Source organism: Suricata suricatta, chromosome 3 (assembly GCF_006229205.1).
Source record: "Suricata suricatta isolate VVHF042 chromosome 3, meerkat_22Aug2017_6uvM2_HiC, whole genome shotgun sequence".
NCBI classification, from domain to species: Eukaryota; Metazoa; Chordata; class Mammalia; order Carnivora; family Herpestidae; genus Suricata; species Suricata suricatta.
In genome coordinates, this window is record NC_043702.1 from 72,005,223 (window position 1) to 72,031,577 (window position 26,355).

At 39.3% G+C, this 26,355-nt stretch overlaps 1 protein-coding gene across 2 annotated transcripts in view; it reads right to left on the minus strand.

The window, feature by feature from the left end:
* Positions 1 to 815: 815 nt before the first annotated feature.
* GPD2 (glycerol-3-phosphate dehydrogenase 2) overlaps positions 816 to 26,355 on the minus strand; it is a 143,834-nt gene continuing 118,294 nt past the window's right edge. Inside the window, exons 10-18 of one of the 2 annotated variants that reach the window (XR_003906664.1) lie at positions 16,622 to 16,756; positions 16,137 to 16,312; positions 15,463 to 15,594; positions 14,384 to 14,542; positions 7,612 to 7,724; positions 7,450 to 7,528; positions 7,165 to 7,263; positions 5,294 to 5,426; positions 4,025 to 4,107 (exon numbers count right to left, since the gene is read on the minus strand). Coding sequence is in view for 1 of the 2 variants with exons in the window: in XM_029934551.1 (XP_029790411.1) it covers positions 3,982 to 4,107; positions 7,165 to 7,263; positions 7,450 to 7,528; positions 7,612 to 7,724; positions 14,384 to 14,542; positions 15,463 to 15,594; positions 16,137 to 16,312; positions 16,622 to 16,756 (1,019 nt within the window). In the remaining variant the exon portion in view is untranslated. Of the gene's footprint in view, positions 4,108 to 5,293; positions 5,427 to 7,164; positions 7,264 to 7,449; positions 7,529 to 7,611; positions 7,725 to 14,383; positions 14,543 to 15,462; positions 15,595 to 16,136; positions 16,313 to 16,621; positions 16,757 to 26,355 lie in introns of both variants that reach the window. The other variant, XM_029934551.1, reaches the window with a different exon arrangement.

A 26,355-nucleotide genomic window follows, 5' to 3' on the forward strand; every position in this document is an offset into this window, starting at 1 on the left:
CACTGAACAGTGTTTTGAGCTGCAATACATATATATTTTCCCAGGCACTGAACAAACAGTTCATTGTTACAAGTCTGTCTGGGACCCATCGCTTTGGGGTATTCTATACAATTTCAAAGAACCTTCAGAAACGCACACATGCCTTTGAGCATGTAAAACCGGAAGGCAGCGCATCTAAACCACAAATGGAGAATGTGCTCCCTATACGTGTGTAAATTAAAACCCATAAAATAACATGGGCATTATAAAATTTGTGTTAAAACTGATAACAGCTTTACTGATTTACTGACAATGAAAATATATAGCATTTTTTCTGTCAGAGCATTTATCAACACTTGGCAGAACTGCACGAACTTGACATGTAAGATGATCAAAATGGATTATGTAATCTTTCCCATTCATTTCTATTGATTTTAGTTATGATAAAATTCATCAGTGTGCCTGGGAACGCTCAGGCTGAAAAGCTCTGGATGACCAAAAAAAAAAAAAAAATAGGAAAGGAGAAAAAAGAGTTCAACAGAGTTGTAATGGGATGAATGCAATTTTAGAAAGGATTGCACAAATACAGAAGTCGTGCCCTAAGGGCTCCAGCAACAAATTAATACAAATAATTCTGACAGTCTCATAAAATTATATCTGTCTTTGCAGAGATTCACTTTTGAGATAAAATAACAAGAGTCCAAGCTAGGAGAATTAATGTGTATGTGCCATTAAAAAATGGGTTTGTGGAAATATTTTCAAACTTGTTTTTTAAACTTCAACACCCATCAAAGTTATTTCCCTCTCTGTAAGTAACATCCAAACGCCAGCAAATGGACCATTTTAATCAGTTTTATTGATTCATGCTTTCAGTTCTTATTCGGTTAAAAACAAGGCACATTAAATACATCCTCTTATTGCTCTATAAATGCATGCAGCTCCTTCTGTATATCAAAAGTAATAAATAATGGCGATAAAACACCCAGACAGTTATAAAAATGACAACCCAGCCTCAAACACAGTATTTAACAGTCCAATCTAGAACAATGACCCAACACAATACATGAAAATGCCACATACGAAAACATGCAGAGCGCATGCCCAGTCCAGCAATGGGCTTACACTTGACAGTAGGGCTTTTTCATTCCCTGAAAGGGGTTGACATAATTCGAGACGGTGCAAGTTACAGCGTCATTCACTGATTTCCATATTATTACATTCATATGCCAAAAATCTTTACGAGTACATAAAAAAGGACATAAGATCAATGATTATCCTTACAGGATGTTTAGTAAAAAAATCAACGAAATTCTCATTGTTGTACGAAAGAGCAAGCTACATATTTTGGAAAAGACCAAACAAAGCTAGAAACTAAAGCAGAACAGGGAGCATGCATTTAGTGGTTGGAATCCTAAAGTTACACGTAGTATAAATTGATTGAAAGCGAGAATATCGCAAACAGCATGATGGATATGAGGCAGACAACCTTGACTTAAGAGATAATCCAGCATTAACACTATTGTTCCGACTGTGGAATGGGGCTACTTACAGGAGCATCGAGCTCTCCACCACAGACGGAAGTTCCTTCACCTGAATCCCCTTAAAGGCTGAAATAAACCACCTGATAAAGACCGTCTCTGCACACCCCATCCCCGCCCCAACAAAATCATCTAATATCCCGTCTGCACAAAAAGAAAAGGAAAATTCTTTTGTGCTCGGAATAGGTTTTGACGGGGCTTATTTCTCTATTTCTTTCCCTCTTTTCTGAAATCAGGTAAAGACGCTACACAGGTTTAATTAAGAACCGACACAAAAATGCGGGGGGGGGGGGGCTTTATTCACAGTAAAGACTTGGAACCAGTTCACTTCCAAGACGCGTCTCTGGGATTGGTGAAGGAGCGTATGTTTGAGAACTAGCAGATTTTAAGCAAAAGCAGATATGCTCAAAGGAAGCAAAGTGCGCTTTTCTTTGTCCTTAAAGGAACTTCACTCATAGCAAAGCGTGCACACACCAGGCCTGTTTTTCAGATACAGCTCTGCCCAGGTCAGTCAGGCTAGAGAGCCGGTCCCTACTGTATTGGATTCAGGGAGGGCACAAGTCATCGCTATCTTGATCTAACTAGAAAGAGAGAAAGAGAGAGAGCACAAATGTACTGTATTGTGGTACATCGTCGGCGGTGTTTTAAAGGACAGCTTTTCTATCAAGTGTCAGCAGGTTCTAAACAGGGAAGTGTATTGTGTTGGTAAAAACCACTGTGTTACAAAGCCACCGGCTCCCATCATGATTTTTTTTAAGGTAGTATAAAAACCCACACATCACAGTGATACCTGGGAGCATCCCTTGCTCCGTTTTGGGTTTTACTTGAGGAAGTGGCCAGTCTAGACTTCATTTAAAAATAAGTGAATGTTTTGAAGTGGGGCGGGAGTTCAGTGTATTACGACTTCCAGGCTCATATCTGACTTGAATGAGGCATAAAGGTTTTCTACAACGTTGACAGAAATCACAGCACAAAAGTGTTTTGTGTACCAGTTTAAAAAACTAAGACCTCAAGTCTGCAATTAAAGCCTGCCATTAAATAAAGGGTTATATTCCCTATTGTATACAAACCTGATTTTAGGAAGTAACAAAGCAGATCGTTAACTTCACCAGAGGATAAATACTCAAATGATTGGTTAAAATGCTACTGAAGCATTGCAAAAGCATACCAAATTGGCCCTTTAAATTCAACGCATTATTTGTTAAAATCAATGCAGATTTGTTTTTGTTTTTGTTTTGTGTCTCTCTGTGTGCATGGTGGGGGCGGGGTATGTGTGTGTCTGTGTGCGTGGTTTTATTCCTTTTCTTTTTCTTTTTGATTGAGAACTTTTCCATTGCGTACTGAAAGAGAAAGGCTTTAAGCAACCAAAATGACTTTGAATATTGCAGTGTTGCCTTTTTACAAATAATTATAATTAATGTTAACTAAAGGTTATTTCTATCCTTTTTTACTCTCTGTTTAAAATTACTCCCCCCAAATGATGCAATAAACTAAGCAAACTTGGCCATGTTTGACAACAGCCCATGTTCCACAGCCTAGGATTTGGGGACTGAACACGGTGCTGTCATACGTGGAAGTACAAGTGCAGATTTTTAATCTCTAACTTGGTCACCGCTGTAAAGAGTTGAGAAATTTAGTCTCATCCCACTACATCCAACTTGCCACTTAAATGCTGGTTTTAAAATAAGAAAAGCAAGGATCTTGCTGGCAGCTATAAGAGTCAAAGAAAACCCAGCAGTGACTGGGGAAAAAAACGAATTGCTGACATGAAACTGTCACCGTCACTCCCGGCAAATGTCAGCGCTATCCTTATCTCACACCTGTGATTCTGGCAGCTTCCAGAGTTCCTCTTTGAGTCCTGCTCCCGTAACCAGATCTAAACTTTGTCTCCCCTCTCCGGTTCTGCTAAGCATACTCTAGATGTAAAACTGCACGGTACTGTTCAGATGAGGAAGGCAGGTGGTCTCCAGGAAGGAGGAGCTGAGCGGTTTCCCAAAACACTATCATTTCAATAGGTCACTCCCTGCTCAGTTTCTTTTAGGAACAAATACTACCCAACGTGCTTTACGTCCAGAACTTCGTGCACATCAGAAAAATTTTCCCCAGCTTTTTTTTTTTCAATTTCTGCCAACATATTCTGCCTCTAGGAGTGATTCAGAATAAATGAATAGACAAACAAAAAAGGGAGAATGTCCGGTCTAACAGGTTACAAAACGGATGCAAAACATGAAATCCGTGTGCAATGAAAATGAAAAAAAAGACAACGTGCACTCTTTAGAAGCTAGATTGAATGGCAAATACAAATAAAGGGTACACATCAACGTCCTAAAGCTTTGGAATGTTTCCCAGTGTTAAAAAATGCAGCTATCCATATCCACTATTTTGGAGTGGTGTAAGTCATCTCTGGTTTTACGTGATGGTTTTTCGCTCCCGTGTTTGTTGGCTGTGGATTTACTGCCCAGACTCACAATCCTCCACAACTTCGGTCCACCGGAATGGGGACTCTTCTATCGAGGTTCTCTTCTGCAGTTTTCATTAGGATAGCAAGCCGGCTTCCAGACACCCTTCCTTTCTGAATAGCACTCATCAGCTTAAAGAGAAAACATGCAACAGATTTAGGAGGCAGGCACGCATACGCCCTTCTTCGCAGCATTTTAATGGTTCCCTTTGCAGAAGGAGACATGACAAAGTGCTCCCTCGAAAACCATAGTAGGTATTACAGCTGAAATCACAAGAGTACAATTTTTGAACAGTTCAAAAAGGAGGAAAGGGGCAGGTGTTTTGCCACCGCTGCAAACACCGGACCTATCTGGCAAATCAGCCTGCCTTTAAAATGCAAATCGAATGCATCACTTTTTGCCCCTTTCATGTGGTCAGGGCCCATATTTTTTCAAGCAACTCAAATATTGGATCTCTAATTACATTTAAAAATCTTAAAAAGGAATCTCAGGGATTGAACAAAGACAAACCATGACCTATATTTAACTACTCTTTTTTAGTGTTACTGTACTTGACAACTTCAAGTCCCTTAAATCCAAATTCCTTAAAGACTTTTTAAAGTAATTTACATTTAAGTCCTTGAAATGGACCCAGAGATCTACCTTAAGAATTAAAAGCACTCCATAGCCCAGATTTTAGTTAATTCATTTTTATCCAATGGATAAAATCAGAATTAGTCTTGAAATTACATGCAGTCAGTGGGCAAAGGCCTTTAATCTGGAAGGCACTTTCCAATTATGAGCATGGGGATTTTTTTTTTCCTTTTCAAGTTGATGTGGTTTTAACTATTTGCTTTTCTTGATCTCATTTCTCCCAATCTTTTTTATTTATTTATTTGAAAAAGAATGGATTTAGCCATTCATCAGGAAACTATATATATATTTTTTTGTTTTCAAAATATTTTTAGGGTTATAGTCTTTAGCCTACAGAGATACATTTCTTAAAAATGGCATGGAATGAGTCAGAGGCATCTGCCAAGGGGCTGGATCAGAATTTCATGACCTTATTAAAAGCTGTTTCACAAGCCATTGCTTATTAGAGATGGACTCCTACATGCAGAGCGCCCTTAGACTGCAAAAATAAAGTTATGTAGCCATGTGATATCTACAGTGATCTTTCCAAGAGGATTTTTGAAAAAAAAACATATCTATATTCAAAAAGGTGTTTAATGGGACAAACATGCGTTCTTTATCATCAGAAAATATTTTATTCAAAACAAACAACCCTGAAAAACATACTTTACATCGGACACATGGCGTAGTGTAAAGAATGCTGACCTCTGAAGACAGAACGATTTATTGTCTGTTGTTTTGTCTCTGGCTCCACGAAGACCTTCTAAGTTTATCAGAGCGAACAAAACTGATAGAGTTGTTTTTTTCTTTATCCATAAACACTATGTGATGTACCAACCTTTAAAAATTCAAAGTTTTCTTTAAACATTACAAGTATCTTGAAACCGTACTATGAGAAAAAAAAAATAACATTTGGGTGTGAATGTATTTCATGAGAACTACGGTCAGCATTTTTAAGTTGAAAATTACACTGTGTATTTGCACTTAGTAGAAGCATGAATAGTCTCTTTCATTTAGAATTGGACGAGAAATAATTATATAAAAACTCTACAAGGAAACCTGCAGATGGCTTAAATTATTTTCTGTGTGTTTGACTCTATTGCACTCAAGAAAATTACTTAAAACCCAAACCACATAGCATGTCCATAAAATTAGATTCTCATTGTTTCTAAAACTCCAAATCTTTCAACCCTAAATGCTGTTGTTTATTTACAACACACATGAAATGAAGCATAAGCTATTCCTTTGAAGAAAACTTTTCTAAAATTCTGAGACAAACAATAAAATATTCTCAGGAAAAAAAAACTAGACCAAAAATGTATTCTATGGTTTCTAATTTCCCAGGTTATATTTTAAACTCCCTTCCAAATGTGCACTTGGTTAAACAGTAAGCTAAAGAACTAAACATTCTTTTTTGTAATGCTGGACACAACCTGTGAAAATTTTCTGCATTTAGATTCAACAATGCTCTTATCTGCAGCTCATCTCCAGAGAAACAATTACCATTTCCTTTGCCTTGATATTGTTTGTTTAACTTGACACAGTGAAGAAAGGGCTGACATTGACCAAAATCCCCAGCACTAATTTATTTCCTGTTCAGCATTCATCATTGCCAGGGTACGAGCAAGACCCAGCATTCATTTGAAATACCTGCCCAAGAAGCATTGCAGAAAAAATGCGGGCTGCTTGGAAACCAATGCATTCTTCACATGATCAGAGAGAGTCCTGTGGACAGCCACAAATATCGCTTGGGTGTGTTACATTTCTTTCTTTTAAGGAACTTTTAAGGAATGACTTTTAAGGAATGACGTGTAGCATCGGGGTTGAAGTTAGAATAACAAAACTTACTTCCTTCACAGTTATGGTTAAACAAGTGAGCCTTGGGAAAACGGACCGTTGGAAATAGAAGTGCTTGAATTAAGTGGTCCTGACCCCAGAATACAGGTTTCCTTTCTTGTGCTTTTCACGTTCTTTATAATGTAAGACTATTATAATAATTACATTTCAGGTGCTCCAGTGGGTATTCTCAAATCAATACAACTATGGTTTTTTCAACTTCATAAAAAATTACTTTCCACATTAGAAATATTGTTTGCCTCTTTTGAAGCAGGTAACGAATGGTCCACAGTGGTTCTCCATGGCATATTTCTCTAAAAAGCATACTTCTTATTCAGCCCTTTAAGCCATATTTAACTTGGATTTACTCTAAATTGCTCAATGCCACAGAATGTCTTAGGAAAAAGAAAAAAGGGAGAAGAAAGAGAGAAAGAAAGAAAGAAAGAAAGAAAGAAAGAAAGAAAGAAAGAAAGAAAGAAAGAAAGAAAGAAAGAAAGAAAGAAAAAAGAGAGAGAGCGAGGGAGGAAGGAAGGAAGGAAGGAAGGATGGAAGGAAGGAACACAACATGCACCACACAGAGCCTGATCCCTGAAGGCAGACACAGCAGCCCTTGGGCCTCAAGCTTTCCTTTATCCTGAATGAAGTGACAACTGTGCGGACTTAAGAATCCATTCTCGAACAGCCATTCACAACCAAAAGATAAAAAGCAAATACACTTGTTTCCCTTCGCCACTGCTTACCTGCAAAAACTCATTGAGTTCAACCTGTCCGTTTTTGTTTAAATCGACTTCATTCAGAATTTCATGTAGTGTATTTTCATCCATTTGGACGTTGATACTCTAAAAAGAAAGCATGACATAATGAGGTTCAGTTAAAAATTATGCATACCCTTTTATTAATGCTATCAACTTTTCAAAAATTATAAGAGAAAATTACTTATAGAAAGCACTAGATGAGGAAAAGATAATCTAATATAACATTTATGTATTTCTGCTAGCAAGGATATGGAACCAAAAAAATATTACCTCTAACACACGCTGAACATCAACAATAGTAATAAAGCCCTTTTGGTCTGCGTCAAACTTGTGAAATCTCTTCTTGTACCTGGAACACAACACTGAATGTTGGAAAAATATACCTATGTAGGTCAAGTCCAATAGAGAGAGATAGAAACTTATTAGAAGTACCTGTCGATATCTGAAGGCAGTAGACTAATTTCAGAGCGATCTGTTAACTGTTCTGATCGAGATTTATAGCCCATTTCATAATACAGAAACTTCCTGGCTGTTTCAAGTTCCTCCTAAGACACAGACATACACAAATTCAAAGATTTATGGAAAGAATTATTGATTTTTTCTTTCTCACTTTTATGACCAGCACAGCTTATTTCTTCCAGTTTTACTGAATTATAACTTATATTCAATAAAATGCACCTACCTTATGTACACAGTTTGATGTATATGGTACCACGATCAAAGTATAGAACATTTCTAACACCCTAAGTGGCCTCCTCAGGCCCTTTTTCAGTGGACCTGCAAGCTTCAGGCAATCACTGATTTGCTCCAGAGGGTTTTGGGGTTTTTTTTTGCCTTTTCTAGAATTTCATGTAAAAGGATCCAAATAGTAGGCCAATAGTTTTTTGTGGGTGACTGCTTTCACATGGCATAGTAATACTGAGATTCATTCATGTTGTTACATGTTTTACTATTTTGTTCCTTTTTACTGCATAATATTCTTACACAATATCTGCTAACAAAATCTATAGAACAGACTCCTTGTGGTTTGATGACAAATACAGCAATTAAAGTGAAACGCTATCTAGGTGATGAACAACTACTATAACATGGCATAGGGCGTCACTGATGGGCATCATGGGATTAGCTACTCTGAAGGTTTGTCCAAGGATGCTGATGTTGGGTGCATGTTACAGAGTCATGAGAACAAGCAAGCTCTCGGAACACATGCTCTGACACTTTCCAATGTCCCCAGCCTCGCGGAGAGGAGCAATGGTTAAGAACACTGTCTTTCTTAGTTTTTCATGTCATCCTCCTCCTTGGCTTCCAGCTTACAAACCACCTTTTTCTTTCCTTCCCTTTTTTGGAATTTCATACTACATTTGCCCACCTTCTGTTCTCTGGTTCTGTTCTTATTTGCCACAATATTTTAAAGCTCAGCGGTAGTTAAATAATCCCATCTGCAAATTCTCTGAGTACCTAGAAATATAATTTTTTCTGGGCTGGCATGTAAACTCATTTAGAGCGGTCTCCTATTTGAATATCTATTTCCTGTTACCAATATTTATTTTGCTCTTTTCACACTGAAAATCATTCTCCTTGACAAAAGAAACAATGATCTAGCTTAGGCCTTCCATGCATTCTTTTGGATTTTTAAAATTTATTTCTGGTGTCCTTAGTATTTTTTCCCAACATTCAGCCAATTCTTGACACTATTCATACGTCCGCATTAGTCCTGGATACCCTTTCACTGTGGAGCGCTTGTCTTCCATCTGTTTTAAATCTGGTATTCATCAGCTGCCTCTGTTCTGAGTCACTCCATTTCTTCACTTGCTTCCCCTTGTTCCTCCTCATTAGAATCAATTTTGAAAGAACTTCTTTTTGTGAGACACTCTCCATTGACCTAACTGGTCTTCTCTTTAAAGTCTCGCCATAAAATGTGTGCTTTATCTGATGGTATGAAATTTCCTTACCAAACAGGAGGTCAGCGTTTCCCAAAATACATATAAAGTAGGACTAGTCTCCCTTCCACGGGCCCTCCCAAAGATCGAGAGGTGGGTGTGTCTCTGGATAAGTCCCCTTTTGGAAGTTGGCGATGCATATAAGCATGCTAAAGGTACCAAATTACCTGCACTAAAGAACATGGTTTCATTTGTTCAACTCAGAATTTCCCAAACTCTTTTGACCATGTAGTCATCTTTTGATTTATACCTCGTGGAACATGATCTCTAAATGCCCCCACCAATTCCTCTATCAATCCTTAACTCCCCCTAGACAATATCTTCTTCCAATTTACTTGGATTTGATATTGAGTGACTGTGGTCTCTAAATTTTGGAAAACAGACATACATTTCTGATATATGTATTTGTTGCAACCACTCAATTAGATTCCAAGACTCTTGAAACTATGAGCTATTTATTATTCCCCTAAAATATTTGGTATCATGCTCAGTACATAAGTCATTCATTAAGTATTGACTGATAAAAACAACCACAATTCATCTACAGAAAGTTATTTATCACCATGTTCCACTTTCACTTTTGCAGGTTAAATAATCCCAATGCTTTTAACCTTTTCTCAGAAGTCCAGCTTTCTAACCTTTAATTCTTTTTCTCCCTCTCCTTTGTTCTCTCCAGACCGTCTACAGGTCTCATTAATACTCCTACAGCTCAGATACTCGGCAAGAACTTTAGGTCTTTTATTTCAGTTGCTTTGTTGAGGGGGATGGGAGAATATTTCTGAGTACACAAATTTACACATAAAACTTGAAGTTAAATCTAGTTTCCTCAGGAGGGAAGGCCAAACACAACCAGTTTACAGAATTTTCTTCCTCCTTCCTACCTCCTACAGCCTGAATTCCTGGCACAAGATATCTTCCTGCATATTCAAATCTTTCCAATCATAATTTTACAGGAACACATTATCCCCAATCTTTCTATATGGGAAAAATGATTGGCATTAGCAAAGGAGCAAGTTTCAGTCTTGCGTGGTCTCTGTATGTAGCTTTAGTTGCACAAATCAAAACTCAAAACTGGACAAGCTATAATCAGTCCTGTCACTGCAGAGGCAACAGAGCAAGGTGGGGAGAGCGTACGCTCTGAAATCAGAGAATCCAATTTCAGTCCCAATTCTGAGACTTACTAGTTGCATAAACTCTGACTAAACTTACTCCCTGAGCCTGTTTTCTCAACTATAAAATGGGGTAAAGGTTATCTCTGGCAGACTTGTGCTAGAGTTCAGAAAGTCTTCAGCCACTGACTTCCACCATCAGTACACTACAAACATTGCATTTAAGTTACAGGAGATGGGGCGCCTCGGGGGCTCAGTTGGTTAGTTGCTGGCTCAGGTCATGATCTCATAGTGCATGAATTCAAGCCCTGCATGCATGCTGACAGCACAGAACCTGCTTCAGATCCTCTGTCTCTCTTTCTCTCTCTCTCTCTGCCCCTCCACCATTCTCTTTCTTTCTCAAAAATAAACATTTAAAAACAAAACAAAACAAAACAAAAAAAAACTTTATTATTAAAAAATTACTATGGGAAATTTTTTTAAAGGTAGGGCATGGTTTCAACCCTGAAGACCTTGACTCTGAGAGTCTAAAGTCAAGTCTCAAAATCTGCTTTTTTGCTAAATTTCTAAGGGACTGTGATATGTAACCACCTTTGGGAACTTACACCAAAATGAGAACACTTTTTTTTAACATTTATTTATTTTGAGAGAGAGAGAGAGAGAGAGAGAGAGAGAGAGAGAGACAGTGTGAATGGGGGAGGGGTAGGGACCAAAGGCAGAATCTGAAGCAGCTCCAAGCTCTGAGCTGTCAGCACAGAGCCCAACATGGGGCTCGGACTCACAGACCGTGAGATCATGACCTGAGCCGAGTTGGAAGTTTAACTGACTGAACCACCCAGGTGCCCCAGAATGAGAATACTTTAAGGACAGCGTCTATGCCCAATACTTTCTTATACCTGCCACCTATGACACAGATGCTCTGTTAGGTTCATTCATTCAACAGTTATTTATTCAGGCCCTACCATGGCTGGCTACTGAGGTTACAGAAATGAAGCAGATCATGTCCTCTTCTTTGGAAAGCTTATTTCCTAGATCAGAGGCAGATGACAAATTAAATACATGGTATATCAAATGGAAATAGGTGCCCAAGAGAAAGATAAAATAGGGACAGGGAGAGAAAATGGCATTCAGATGGATAGGTTGTGCTCTTTCATTGAAGCCGTTAAGGAAGGCCTCTTTGTAGTAGAGACAAGCAGGAAGTGAGGGGATAGGACATGAGGGTACCTAGGAAGGAACCCTGCAGGCAGAGGGGTCAGCAGGGCTTGAAGAAGGAAAAGCAACTCAATTTGTGGGTTGTAGGTGAGTGAATGAATGAGAAGACCAGAGCATTCAGGAAGGTGGTGGCCAGAGCATGATGACCTTGTAAACTGCTGTGATGACTTTGGCTTTAACCTGAGTAAAAGAGAGGGTGTTTCTGCATAGGAACTGTTAATGATTGGTCCTCATCTTACTAGTCTATCAGCATCATTTGATACAGAAGATTACTTTTTTCTTCTTGATTTATTTTCTTCCTTTCCTTCTGGGCCACAACTATGTTTTTAGTCTTTTCACAATTTCTCCAACCTTGCTAGCTATCACTTTCCCTTTCTCAGGGGGTCTTCTGTATCTATACAAATTTTTCTTTTTTTACTTCTTAAATTTTATTTATTTTGAAAGAGAGAGAATCCCAAGCAGACTCTGCACCACCAAGACAGAGCCTGACACAGGGCTCAAACTCATGAACTGCAAGATCATGACCTGAGCTGAAGTTGGATGCTCAACCAACTGACCCACCCAGGTACCTCCTTCTAATTTTTTTAATGTTTATTTATTTATTTTTGAGAGAGAGAGCAGATGTGGGGCAGAGAGAAGGGGAGACAGAAAATCCTAACCAAGTTCCACCTGGGTAGCACAGAGTCTCATGCAGGGCTTGAAGCCACAAACTGTGAAATCATGACCTCAGCAAAAATCAAGAGTCAGATGCTTAACTGACTGAGCCAGCCAAGTGCCCCAATCTACCCAACTTTTAAACTCTGGATAGCTCCAGGGCTGTCTCTGGACAACTTGCTGTTATCTAACTACACAAATTCCCTATTTGATCTCATCCAGTATGACGGCCTAAATGACAACTCGGATTTATATCTTTTTACATCTTCAGTTCAGACCTCCCCTCTGAACTTCATTTGGACTGTCATATCCAATGATGGCTTATGTCTTAATAGAACCATAGAAATCGTTAAAGAACATTGTTTAGTGGGAGGGAAGCTATTATAATAAACCATGGAAGCAACGCTAGTAGCTGGAATCAGGGTTATAGCAGTGGAATGTGTTAAGGAGGCATTGAAGCCATTCAATTATTTAATCAAGCCATTATTTAAAGACAAATATGGTATGGTTTGCTTATGGATTCAGATCAAGTATGATACTAAGATTTAGGCTTATGCAACCAGGAGTAAAATAGCTTTTTTAACATGGAGAGGTTAGTAGTAGTAGTAGTAGTGGTGGTGGTGGTGGTGGTTTAGGGGTAGTTGGAAGAGATCCAAAAGAAATTATGCTGTGTGCTGAATAGTTACCCCCAAATCCATATGTTGAAACCTTAACTCCAAATGTGATGGTATTTGGCGATGGGGCTTTGGGGAGGTATTAAGTTGAGATGAGCCTTGAGGATGGGTCCCCCTTTCTCCCTCCCTGTCCTACGTGTGAGGACACAGCAATAAGGCAGCTCTCTGAAGCCCAGGAAGACCAGTCTCACAAGAACCAACCCATGTTGGCACCCTGACCTCAGACTTCTAGCCTTCAGAATTGAGAGAAATAAAGACCGTTGTTCAAGCTTCCCAGTGCGCAGTATTCTGTAATAGCAGACTACTGCAGACTAAAACAGATAGGGCTCCAGAAAGTAGTTCAGGAAGGAGGGAGGAATCAACTCTGTCCACGCCACTAACTGCATGAGAAAAAGAAAAACCAATAACTCACAAGTATATTGTGTTGAGCAACACAGAAGCCACTGGGGAGTGTGATCAGAGTTACCACAGCAAAGTGGCAACAACACGTTTAAACGAAAGGGGTTCAAGGAAGACTTAGGGGAAAGGAACTGAACCAAAGAATATAGAAAGTATTATTTTTTAATAAATACACAAAAATGCCTCTGCATATTATAATAGTTGGGTTTGATGAAAACACGTGATAATCTTCCGTTTACCACAACAAGCCTGGGGTTGTACGGCGGGGGGGGGGGGGTGCAATCTGAATATCACTGGCTTTCTTTTTTTCATCTGGATATAAAATTCCAAATGACACAAATCAATAAGCATTTAGTGGTCAGGCAGTAAAACCGCTATTTCCTACCAAAGGCAAATTTACAAAAGTGTGAATTTCACTATAGAATACATTCTAAAAGTGTTTTCCATGAAAACCAGAAAAGTTCTAGCCACAATCATCATTATCCTACTTGTTCAGGAATTATGACCACAAATTTAAGAGTACGGTTCTATAAGGGATTTTCCAGAAATGACCAACACATTTTGAAACCAGAATACCTTTCCAGTTTCCTAAGACCTAGCAATATTAAATACATTCCCACTCACAGAAATTGGCAAGAAATCTAAAGTTACCAGTGAAAACTATGCTAGCCTCTATGAACTGACCAAAACATTACATGCTATAATAGGAACTGAGGCAGGGCGCCTGGGTGGCTCAGTCGGTTGAATGTCCAACTCTTGATTTCAGCTCAGGTCATGATCCCAGGTTTGTGGGATCACGCCCCACATCAGGCTCTGCGCTGAGCAAGGAACCTGCCCAAGATTCTCTCTACCTCTCTGTGTCCCTTTCCCCTACTCATACATGCTCTCTCTCTCTCTCTCTTTCTAAAATAAAATAAAATAAAGACCTTTATTTAAAAAATTTTTTTAATGTTTATTTATTTTTGAGAGAGAGAGAGAGAGAGAGACAGAGTGCAAGCAGGGGAGGGGCAGAGAGAGAGGGAGATACAGAATCTGAAGCAGGCTCCAGGCTCTTAGTTGTCAGCACAGAGCCCAACGCAGGCGTCAAACTCATGAACCATGAGGTCATGACCTACCTGAGCCAAAGTCAGACGCTCAACCGACTGAGCCACCCAGGCATCCCAAAATAAAAATCTTTATAATAGGAACTGTGGTTTTAAAAACCTCAATATAATACCTCTTTTTTATAATCATCCCAATTCAGTTCTCTGCCCATCAGCTCAACAATCCTGGGTAGGGCTTCCTCTGCTGCCTGGACATTGAGGAAGGCCAGGCGAGTCCGCCGTGAGATCATATCCACTGCCGTGCAGGCGTACTCCTTAATCCCGTACTTCACCTGGATTTAAATGAAAGCAAAACTATTAGTTTAGGCCTTTTCTTAAAAAGATGAACTAAATTTCGCTGAAGAAAATTCACACTTAGGAGAAGTGACATTGTTCTTTATATACTCTGGCTCTCTAGCGGAGATGAGACAAATGACGACATCATGCAAAGTTCCCCATCTGCCTGCCAAAGCACGTTTGTAAACTGAGGCAAAGTGGAAAAGCCTTAATGCCTTCCTCTTGTATTGAACCTGGTCCAAACACGCAAACTGCATCCTTTCTCACTTACCATCCACAGTGAGCACTCTCCTCTGCTAACACATAATATGGATGCTAATTTACATAGCCAGCGAGGCAAAGAATATTAAAAAGTATGGTCTCATCCCTTTAGCTGTCCACAGTTTTCTGTCTCATAGTACCGGGATGGTGGAAGGGCTGCGTCCAATCAACAAGCAAATGCTTACTGGACACTCAGGGTTTAAAGTACAACGAATCATACATAAAGCATGGCCTCTGGTTTCATAAAATGTAAAAACTTGATGAGAAACAAAGCTTCAATCTTTGAGAAATCAAGTGCCAAATCAAGAAATGTCAGGCAGCACATGAGTAGAATAAACTTGAAGAGTTACAGATTCACAAAAGGGGCAAACAGCTGTGAAGTAAGGAGGTTTGGTCAGGATAGCTCCATGGGAGAGGAACAAATCCACACCATATTTTCTATTATTCCCTTTACTATCACCATTTCCACTATCAGTTCAGAATTTAAATTTATAAATGAAAGGATCTGCACTGGGAAGACATTTCATTATAATGGTATTGGCTGCCAAATGGGCATTAAAACATAGCTGCGTAGAATTCGGAAAGGAGATGGGAAATGAACAGGTGAATGGGATCCCACGACAGCCAGGAAATTCCTACATGGCCATCTACGTACCTCTGCTTCAATGTATGGAAATTCTGACACAAGACGCACTCCGACTATAGGCCACCTTTTTCCGGTTACACTTGCCATTTTAGCCACCTCAAAAGCCTTGTCCCCGTAGGTGGCGGCAAGATGCTGTGCCACCTGGGGAAACAAAACCATATGAGGCAAGAGCTTTGAATCTCAATACTTCTCAGCACAAAGCAAAAAATACACATGCTTGTCCTGTCAGGTTTCCAGTGCTGGTAACTGAGAGTAGCAGGAGGGTATTAGATTTTGATTCCGTGGGAGGAGACCACCTGGGCTCTGAGTGCTTAGGCCAGCACTAACTCTACCGCACATGCATCACTGTATCCGTGACTGATGAAGCTTCCGCTTCACTCTGCCCCCAATATCACTTCTGAAGAACAGCCTTCCTGAGGCTCGAGACAGAAAAATGTGGGAGGCTCTGTCTGTGGAGAACAAACCAAAGACACTCCAGGTTTTAAAATAGAAACTAGGATGGGCACTGCTTTTTGGGCACCTCAAGAAAAGCCGGTCTGCTTTTTTTCTTAGTGCACGTCCGCCGTAGGCAGACAAAAACAAACCTAGCAAAAGGAACTTCTAAATCAGGGAGGCCTCCCAGTTGCCAATTCTGTTAGAGGCCATGGTGAGCCTAGGTAAGGGGTAGGATCATGCACGCCCACCTCACTTTCAAGCCCATAGTCCTGGACAAGCCGAATGTAGAGGGTGGGGCTCCAATCTTTGCCTCCTTGAAGGTAGAGCCCGACCGTTCTGCTTGGCCCTGCTTTCAAATTGTGAGTCTTGATAGCAGCATTTATGGTATCTTCTGCCATAGAGCGGTATGTTGTCCACTTTCCACCTACAAGTAATTCGATGAATCATTCATTCAGTTACCACCCCTTATTTTTCTTATGCTTACCCATTTACCAATTTATTAACAAGATTCACCTGTTGTGTATAACCAAGCTGGCACAGCCTGTAAGACTTGACTCAGAATCATTAAAGAAAGAAAGAAAGAAAGAAAAAAAGAAAGAGAAAGAAAGAAAGAAAAAAAGAAAGAGAAAGAAAAAAAATTCCCATCCATTAGCATCAAGAGAGATTCTGGTGTGACAGTTTAACTCAGGATCCTGTCTGAAGCACACCCCAAACACAAGGCAATATCCCATACCTGCTATAGTGATGAGGCCACTCTCGCTGATGTCCACAACATGATTTCGGGAGATAGACTGAGTATCTGCAGACTTGGGGTCTGTAACGAGGGGACGGATGCCACTCCATGCTGCCAGGACATCGCCTCTTCTCACTGGGAAGAACCAATGGTAAGGGTTTAGAGGATTCCTCAAAGATAGCTCAACAAAGCAATGGCATAGTTGATAAGCAGGGTAGAAATCGGTAAAAGGAACCCAGGAATCTGCACTTTGAAAAGGAGAAGAAGCCCTTAAATATACCAACTGAGTGAGTGGAGAAGTACAACAAAAACTCAAAGAATTACTGTGTTACAAAGATAATCTTCATAAAAAAAAAAAGTAAAGAATCTGAAAATCACTACACTGGTACCAAAGAGGAAACAAAAGAAACACACGTTAGCAGCCCACAGCTGGGGCAATCTGGAATCCTTGAAAGAAACAACAAAGAGGGACCAAGAGACATATGACTTGTTACATTTCCTCCTAGAATATATCTAGTGATCTCTTCTCAGGACAAAAATCCTTACTAAACAAACAAGCCTGTGACAGGATACTGTCTCCTCTCTTCAATGCTACTGTCTTAGTGAGCAGTTACAGTAGGCCTAGCCTTGTCAAAGCACTTGACATACACATCTCATCTCACAAAGACCCATAACATCACTTATGATTATTCTCACCATAGAGATGAGAAAAAAAAACAAAACCTGAAAAAGTTTAACTAGCCCAAAGCAAACATTTTATAAATGGTAAAACATCAAAACCCAGTTCTTCTTGATTATAAAGTTCATATTCTTACCCACTAAAAGTACCCACTATCTTTCAACTTTTGACAATCTCTATACCCTTTTTCTTTTCTTGTCCCATTATCTTTTTAATTGTCACAAAAACAGGTATACCGGCTCCTCCCAGTATAGGCACACAATATTTGTGTTCCAGTGTATGGAAGGTCTTTGAATATTCAAGATACCATGAAATTTCTCTTACTGTCTCTGTCAAAATGCAATTAGTCCTCTGTACCAAGAATTTATGGAGTTTACAATAGAATTAGACAGCTGCTGCACAGCACTCCATTACTGGCCTAAAAATGGCTAAGGAAAGTAGTTCTATCTGTGGTTCTCATGTACTGTGAGGTGCAAGGCCAAGACCCAACGGCAGAGTTCTCAGAACCTACTCTTCTTTACCCAGACCAGCTTCAGGAATAGCTTAGCCTTTTTCCTCTCCACTCTACACATCAAGGAGCTGACCCCATGTCCTAGTCCAACAGCTACCAAATGATATAGACTATGAGGAGCGAATGCTTACCTGGTCCTTCTGCACTTTCTTTCATAAACCAGTTAATTTATCCCTGGATAAAGGAAGACAGGGGCGGGGGGCGGGGGGTGGTTCAGTCAATTAAGTGTCTGCCTCTTGATTTTGGCTCAGGTCATGATCTCACGGTTCATGGGATCACATCGAGCCCCCATGTTGAGCCCCACATCGGGCTCTGCACTAACAGTGTAGAGTCTGCTTGGGATTCTCTCTCTCCCACTCTCTCTGCCCTCCCCCACACATACACTCTCTCAAAATAATAAATAAACTTTAAAACAACAACAAATATGTTTTAAGAAGAGTATGTACAATTTTGCTTCTACCATGACTTGGAATCAGGTCTTACCTCCTTCATCTTATCCCCAGCTATTCACCATAGTGATGAAAAGTTGACGGTAGATAGTCTTTAAAACATCAAGACAATGGGAAAACTGGGTGTTTACGTGCAGAAGGATAAACTTAAAATGGATCAAAGACTTATACATAAAAGCTAGAATTATAAAACATTTAGAAAAATATATATATACAGGTCTACATGACAGACAGCTTGGCAATAATTGCTCATATAGGACACCAAAGGCACAGGCTACAAAAGAAAAAAAAAGAGAGATAAAGCACACTTCTCAAAATTAAAAACTTTTGTACATCAAAAGACATTATCAACAGAATGAAAGGGCAACCCATGTAATAGGAGAAAAAGATAATTGTAAATTATATCTCTGTCAAGGTGTTAGTAATCAGAATACATAAGAACTCAAAACTCAATAACTAAAAAAGACAATATGATTGAAAAATGGGCAAAGGATTTTCAAAGATATTTCTCCAAAGATCTACAAATGGTCAATGAACACATAAAATGATGCTCAACATCACTAACCACTAGAGAAATGCAAATGAAAACCACAAGGAGACACAACTTCAGGTCCATGAGGATGGTTATTGTAAACATTAAAAGAACAGAAAATAAAAAATGTACTTAGGATGTGGAGTAACTGGGATAGCCTTGGGCATTGCCAGTGAAAAGGTAAGATGCTATAGCCACTAAGAGTAAGTATGTGACATTTCCTCAAAAACTTCAACATAGAATTACCATATGATCTAGCAATTATAATGCTGGGTTACATATGTACCCCGAGGAACTGAAAGGGAAGATTTGCACACCCCCAGTACATAGCAGCATCATTCATAATAGCCAGAATATGGAAGTAACCCAAGTGACCACCAATAGGTGAATGGATAAACAACATGTGGTCTAGAGGTACCTGGGTGGCTAGTTGGTTAAGTGTCTGACTTCAGCTCAGGTCATGATCTCATAGTTTGTGAGTTCAAAGCCCCACATCAGAAATTGCTGTCAGCACAGAGCCCACTTCAGAAACTCTTTCCCCCTCTATCTCTGCCCCTACCCCATTTTTGGGCCCCCCTCCCCCAAATAAATAAACATTTAAAAATGCTAAAAAAACATGTCTTCTAGACATACAATGGAATATTATTCAGGTTTAAAAAGTAAGGAAATTCTGACACATGCCACTTTGAAGACATGCTACGTATAATAAGTCATTCACAAAAGGACAAATAGTGTATGGTTCCATTTATATGAGATCCCTAGAGTAGTGAAACTCAGAGACAGTAAGTAGAATGGTGATTAGCAGGAGGTGGGGAGGTGGTGTATGGGGGTTAATGTTTAATGGGTGCAGAGTTAGGGAGGATACACAAAGTTCTGGAGGTGGATGGTGGGTGACGGTAGCACAAAAATGTAAACAGATTTAACGCCACAGAACTGTACACTTAAAAAAGCTTAAGATGAGGGGCGCCTGGGTGGCTCAGTTGGCTGAGAGTCCGACTTCAGCTCAGGTCATGATCTCACAGTCTGGGAGTTCGAGCTCTGCTTCGGGCTCTGTGCTGACAGCTCAGCGCCTGGAGTAGAGCCTGTTTCAGATTCTGTGCCTCCTTCTCTCTCTGCCCCTCCCCCACTCACGATGTCTCTGTCTCTCTCAAAAATAAACAAACATTAAAAAAATGGTTTTTAAATGATTAGGATGATAAATTTTGTATTATTTTTGTATATAATAGAAATTACATATGTATTAACATATATTTTTATATTATTTTTGTACATTTTGTATACAAATGTAATCACACATATATATATTATATAATATATTATATATTTAATCAAAATTCTTAAAAAATCAAGACAAAAGGAAAAATTGACATACTTCAAATCTCAGAAGATTAGGAGAGTATTTTACATATAACACAGAAGTCTCAGGGCCCCTACCAGCCCATACCATGCTGAGCCTTAGTTCAAATTAAAATATCTCATCCAGGGGAGCACAGTTCTGTGAGCACCGGACAGTGTGGATTTTAGATCCCGCTCACTGCTTCATAGTGTGCCACTGTACAGTGAATCTCCTAGGTTTACACGCAGCACCACCTGAAAGGTATTTCAAAAATATCCCAGCAGACTCTTTATGTAAAATGTTACAAAGACTCCTTGAAATGATTGGAATAGCCTAATCAAATACAGGGGAAAGACCCTAAAAACAAGATATACTGAGGGGTGCCTCGGCGGCTCAGTTGATTAAGCATCTGACTTAAGCTCAGGTCGTAATTTTGCAGTTCAAGACTTCAAGCTCTGCACTGGGCTCTGTGCTGACAGCTCAGAGCCTGGAGCCTGGATTGGATTCTGTGTCTCCTTCTCTCTCTGTCCCTCCCCTACTCATGCTGACTCTCTCTCTTAAAAATAAACAAACATTTTTAAAAAAACAATTATACCAAATGACAGATAATCCCCCCATCTGGATCTCAAGTAATAATAATAATAAAAAAAACAGATTTCTGGTAAAGACAAATTCAACTAAGGTAAATTTGGCATGTTTTAATACTGCTCCTTGAAGACCACACTCTTTTTTTTATGTCATTTTTATTTTTTGAGGGCCACAATCTTAACATGACTATAATCTGAAAGAAGAAGCACCCATATATGTCTACAGTGGTAGTTAATCAAATCCATATCTTAATATGGGATCTGAGGTAAAGAAGCAACATCATAAACTGGGCCAGGAAGCCTAAGGCTTCCAGTCTTATTAACTGGAGACATAAGGGAGTCTGAATGCTGGGATTCCATTTCTAAACCTGCCCTCTGATACATGCATTTTCTTCATTAGGCTTACTCGTGATGGCTTCCATGGAATGAGGGTTAATTCTTGCTTCACGCAATCCCACAAAAGTCTTGTGTAACCTCAACACAAATCATGCAATGTTTTAATCTTTACAAAAACCCTAACTAGGAAATTACCACTATTTTCCATTAGAGTTCAAATAGCCCTCTGAGTCAAAAATAAACCTTAGCCAACCACATACAACGTCACTGTGGTACCACAAAGTCTGCAGCGTGTGTCTGTGAAATTCCTTAGGTAGCCACACTGATCAGGAATTTGGCTTCAACTCTTAAAGTCCTCTGACTGATTTTAAAATTATTTGATGGAAAATGAGACTCTCTAGAGTAAATTTGAAGCATATGCAAATAGTCTTTGTGCAAATGCTTTACCTCTTTTTTTTCCTTTCCTTTGCCTTTTCTGGTATATCAGCCAGAAAAACACATCTGTAAAATTGTGTTGTTGAAAATAAAAAGACCAAACTAAAATATCCAAGGTTTTCATTCATAGGAGAATATTAAATAAAACAATAGGTATACTGACACCATTTTTAATCCTTACTCTTGATGTTGATACTCAAAAAAAGGAAAGAAAACACTGCTGTGAAAGGTTCATAATGTGTTAGAAACCTTAATTTACTTTATATCTTAAGCATTCAGCTTTTTAAACTCAGAATTATATCAGATAAATGTTGGGATTAAATTTATTTTGTTTTTTAAAAAAATTTTCATGTTTATTTTTGTTTTTGTTTTTTTTTCTTTTTTTTCCATAATATTTTATTGTCAAATTGTTTTCCATATAACACCCAGTGCTCTTCCCCTTAAGTACCCTCCACCATCACCACCACCTCTTTTCCCCCCTCCCCCTTCCCCTTCAACTCTCAGTTCATTTTCAGCATTCAAGAGTCTCTCAAGTTTTGCATCCCTCTCTCTCTCCCCAACTAACTCTCCCTCCTCCACTCCCCCTGGCTCTCCATTAGGTCTCTCCTGTTTTCCTGCATATGTTTGCACTCATGTTTATTTTTGAAAGAGAGAGAGACAGGGTGCAAGTAGGGGAGGGGCAGAGAGAGGAATCTGAAGCAGGCTCCAGGCTCTGAGCCGATAGCACAGGGCCTGACACGGGGCTCGAACCCATAAACTGTAAGATCATGACCCAGGCTGAAGTCAGATGCTTAGCTGACTGAACCACCTAGGTGTCCCAGGATTAAATGTATTTTAAAAGACACATGTAAGGATAATCAAATTTTAAATCATATTTAAAATATGAATTAGTCTTTATGGTCTGCAGGATTTTTCTATTATTAGACCAGAAGGTGGTTGGATCAGGCTATCTATCAGTTTCCTCCCAAACTTGGGATATAATGATTTTTGTGGATTATTCAAAATGTCATTTCCTGCTGAGGGATAAAGCGGTTGTACCTCTCCACCACTGGAATTAAGTAATGACCGGTCAGGGCCATCGGTATAACCTATGTCCACAGGGCAGGGCACAGTTAAACATACAAAACGTGAATTCTAACCTCTTGTATAAAAGACAGTAACTAACTGAACTAACACGTTTCTCTCCTTATCACCTACTCACCCACATTGGAAACCTTGCACACTGTTAAACAAACCCTAATTAAAGTTCTCTGATGAAAGAGACACAAAAGCAGTAGACAGAATAATCATTAAGATATCTTTTAATTCTGCCTGAAACTGCTGCAGCCATATTGTAACCATGGAGGAAACAACATCAAGATGAAGCCAACTTGGAGGGCGAAAGGGTAAAAAGAAATAGGGGCCATGTACCTCAGACCTGGCAGAATCACTAAATTCATCACCTCCTGAGCCTTCTTATTGCTGAAGGTTTTGTTTTTTTTTTTAATACAGATTCGGCGACTCTCTTAAATTGAATATTTCCTTCTTTAAAAGTGTATATAAGTATCTCTAGATTCTGTGGAGCAGCACTGTTCCTTAGACTTTTCTGCAGTGCCGGAAATGTCCTATATCTACGCAGTCCAATTCGCTAGCCAGCAGCTGCATGAGCCTATTAAGCACTTGAAATATGGTTCATGTGACTGAGGAACTGAATTTCAAATTTTATTTAATTTTAACTAATTAAAAATGAAATGGTCACTTGATATGCACATGCACAGGCTATGATATTACACAAATATCACATTTCTCTCCTGGGAGATCATCAAGCTGGGTCCCTTCCACCAGGGCCACCTTGCCCACATCTCTAACTGAGCACCCTTATGGTGAAATTTGACTGCATTTCCTTTACTCAGGAGAATACAATCTGCTATAATGGTGTGCTTTCCCCACAAATACTTTACCATCCTAACATGTTCCACAGTTATCATCTCAAAGTAGTCTCCTCTCCCACTAATCTCATGAGATTATGAGAATGAAATATATTTTTATTAAACTAAGTACTTCTACCCTCAACTTCTTACCCAGAAATCCTTTCTATCCTTCAGGCTGTAGCCAAGAGTAGGTAGTGGACATCACTTACTTCAAATTCTCCAAGGTATAATATGTGAAGAAAATAACTCAAATCAAGGCCTTTATGCATGAGATCTCAAAAATTCATCTTGATTTTTCTGGTTCTCATACTACTAGGATAGCTAAACCAGATTTCATTACTGTTTCATTTTTCCCACCAAGTGGAAAGTCTTCAGCAATGTCAATTCCAATAGTTCTCAGCACCCTAAATACTCCATCAAGTAAGGGTCATGTATAGTGATCAACAAGGAGGAAGCGGCACTCTGAACATCTCATACCAGGCAAGAACAGTGGATATTACAAAACCAAAAGAAATAACATTTGGGCCTCGAAGCCCATATCCCAGGCTTTATATAAAGTATCTAATGACGATACATTTCAGCAACTGGGTATTCTCTCTTAACATAAATGAATGCTTCAATAAAACAAGATAACAGGAAACCACGCTACTATTAAAGTTGAGGAAAGTCCTCATTAAACACCACTTGTTAGCCCGACTCACCCAGACGGGCACTCATGTGAGTTTTTAAGCACCAAATGCCCGGATGTTAAAAACCCATGTGAGCACCTCCACAGTGAATAAATGTACCTGGCACTGCTTTCAAAAAGGTAGTGGCAAAATAAAATAGTCCTTTTGCCGTCATGCTTAAGAATTATTTTTATTGCAATCCCAATGCAGGTTTTGTATATGTAATATATAAAGAGTAAGATATAAATCATAAAGTTAACCAGACATTTTTCACAGCTGGCTGAAAAGACAAAGTGCTGTGTAATTGTTTCAAATTATAATGAATAGTTTTACTCTTAAAACCTTGGCAAGACAAGTGTTTGTTTTAAAAATTAATAGAAAATGAAGCCCACAGGATGTGACAATTAAGAGCTAAATGTGCGGCTTTGCTTCACATGAGTTATTTAGCCATACGTGTTGGGGCGTTCTTTCTCATGTTTGCCACTTTCCAAAAGAATCAATAAAAAGCATGTGAAAATATCTAAATGAACACAGGGGAAATAGTGTCAGAAATCAATACTTCTCTACCAGCATGTTTAACCTGCCGAAATGAAGTGTTAATCACAGAAAAAAGATACCGTATTACATTTATAAACTAATGAAACTAGAAAAAGCAAAGCGTGTGACACTATAATTAGACAGCTGGAAGGCATCCAAGCCTGTGTAAGTTGATGACCCTAGTGCAATCTCCGGCAGGGAAGAGGCAGGTCTGCAGTGAGTTGATATGGCCAGCTTGGTTGTTAATTGAATAACTGGCAATCTATAAACACTACTAATTGCATGTGTGGAAGCCTGTGTACAAGGAACACGGCTGCCTGGAGGAGCTCTCCAGAAAAAGTACATGGATAAAGCGCTCGGCAAATCTTCTGTCTCTCTCAATCCCGCTAAGTCAGAGCTTGGTTTCACCACTGCATCCTTCTGATTAACCTCTACCCAGCAGACTTAATGATACATTTTTCAAAAGATCATTTTTCTTCCTAGCCCCGATACGCACCACACAACTATCAATTCCCCGTTTCAGAAAAGAACAAACAAGTAATCTAGAAATTTCAGCCTGTGAATGGAAAGCTTTTGAAATGGTAAAAGAAGACATGGTCTTATTCCCAACAGGCAAAATGCTTTTCAGAATTGTTGCGACGCATTTTGCAGAAGTGTGGCAGCTGCTGTGAACAGCACGGAGTGTTAAGATTTGACACTTTTTTTTCCCCTTCCTTAAGGATATAGCCATTTGGGGAGGCTCGGAAACTGTTGTCTGAATTTTACTTATTCATCCATTGAATAAATCCTTTTAAGCCGATTATGTCAACCCTGGCGACTGCAAAACATTTCACAACTATGGCTCTGGGATCTAAACAAACTTTATTTTTTAAATCGGTAGAGAAGACCGCTTGGCCCAAGGGATTGGTTATGAGATGTGACACCTCCTCTAGTTTAACATTCAAATCCAAACAAGGCCGGTCTAGAGCAAAGGTCATTATCATTCTGCGAGTGTCTAGCAGCTTCCAGGAAATGAATTGAGAGACTTAATCCACTCCCTGGTGGATATAATACCACATCATAAAACCCGGAACTACCAGTCAGAGCCCGCGCAAGTCTTAGAAGCACAGGTATCACAGCGGGACTGACTTGTACTCATCTCGGCTCCAACAAGAACAAACTGTGGGCTCGAAGCCTCAAGTCAAGGGGCCTCGGCTTCTCTGTCGATAAAGTGGAAATTGCAAAGTGCACCTCGTAAGGTGGTCGTGAGGAACCAAAGAGATCATGAGGGCAATATGCTCAGTAGAGTGTCTAGCGCATAGAAAAGTGCTCAGTAATTGTAGGGTTTTAAAAAAATAGAGCATGCATTACCCATACGGACAAATGGAAAGATTAAAATATGTGCAGCACCAGCATATGGCCAAATAACCGAGTAGGGCCCGAAGCTCAGTTTCTCTCTGACATTTCATCAGTATGGGAAAGACATCGAATTACACCAAGATTCCTTAAAAAAAAATTGAGTTTGAACGTCTCCACTTTAAGATATAGACATGCATTAGCAAACTGCATTCTATCAAGACTGGGTAACTCCTCACATAGGGCACCCTCTTTCAACTAAAAATAAAGATAAAAAAAACTATAAGGAATCATTCTGAGTTAATTGTTTCAAAAAGAGTAAATTGGTAAGTAGGCAAGGTGTGATAGATGGTGTGCACACGGAAATAAATGAAGTATGTGAAACAGCTGTCACCTTTGCTTTTATACCAGATATTTGC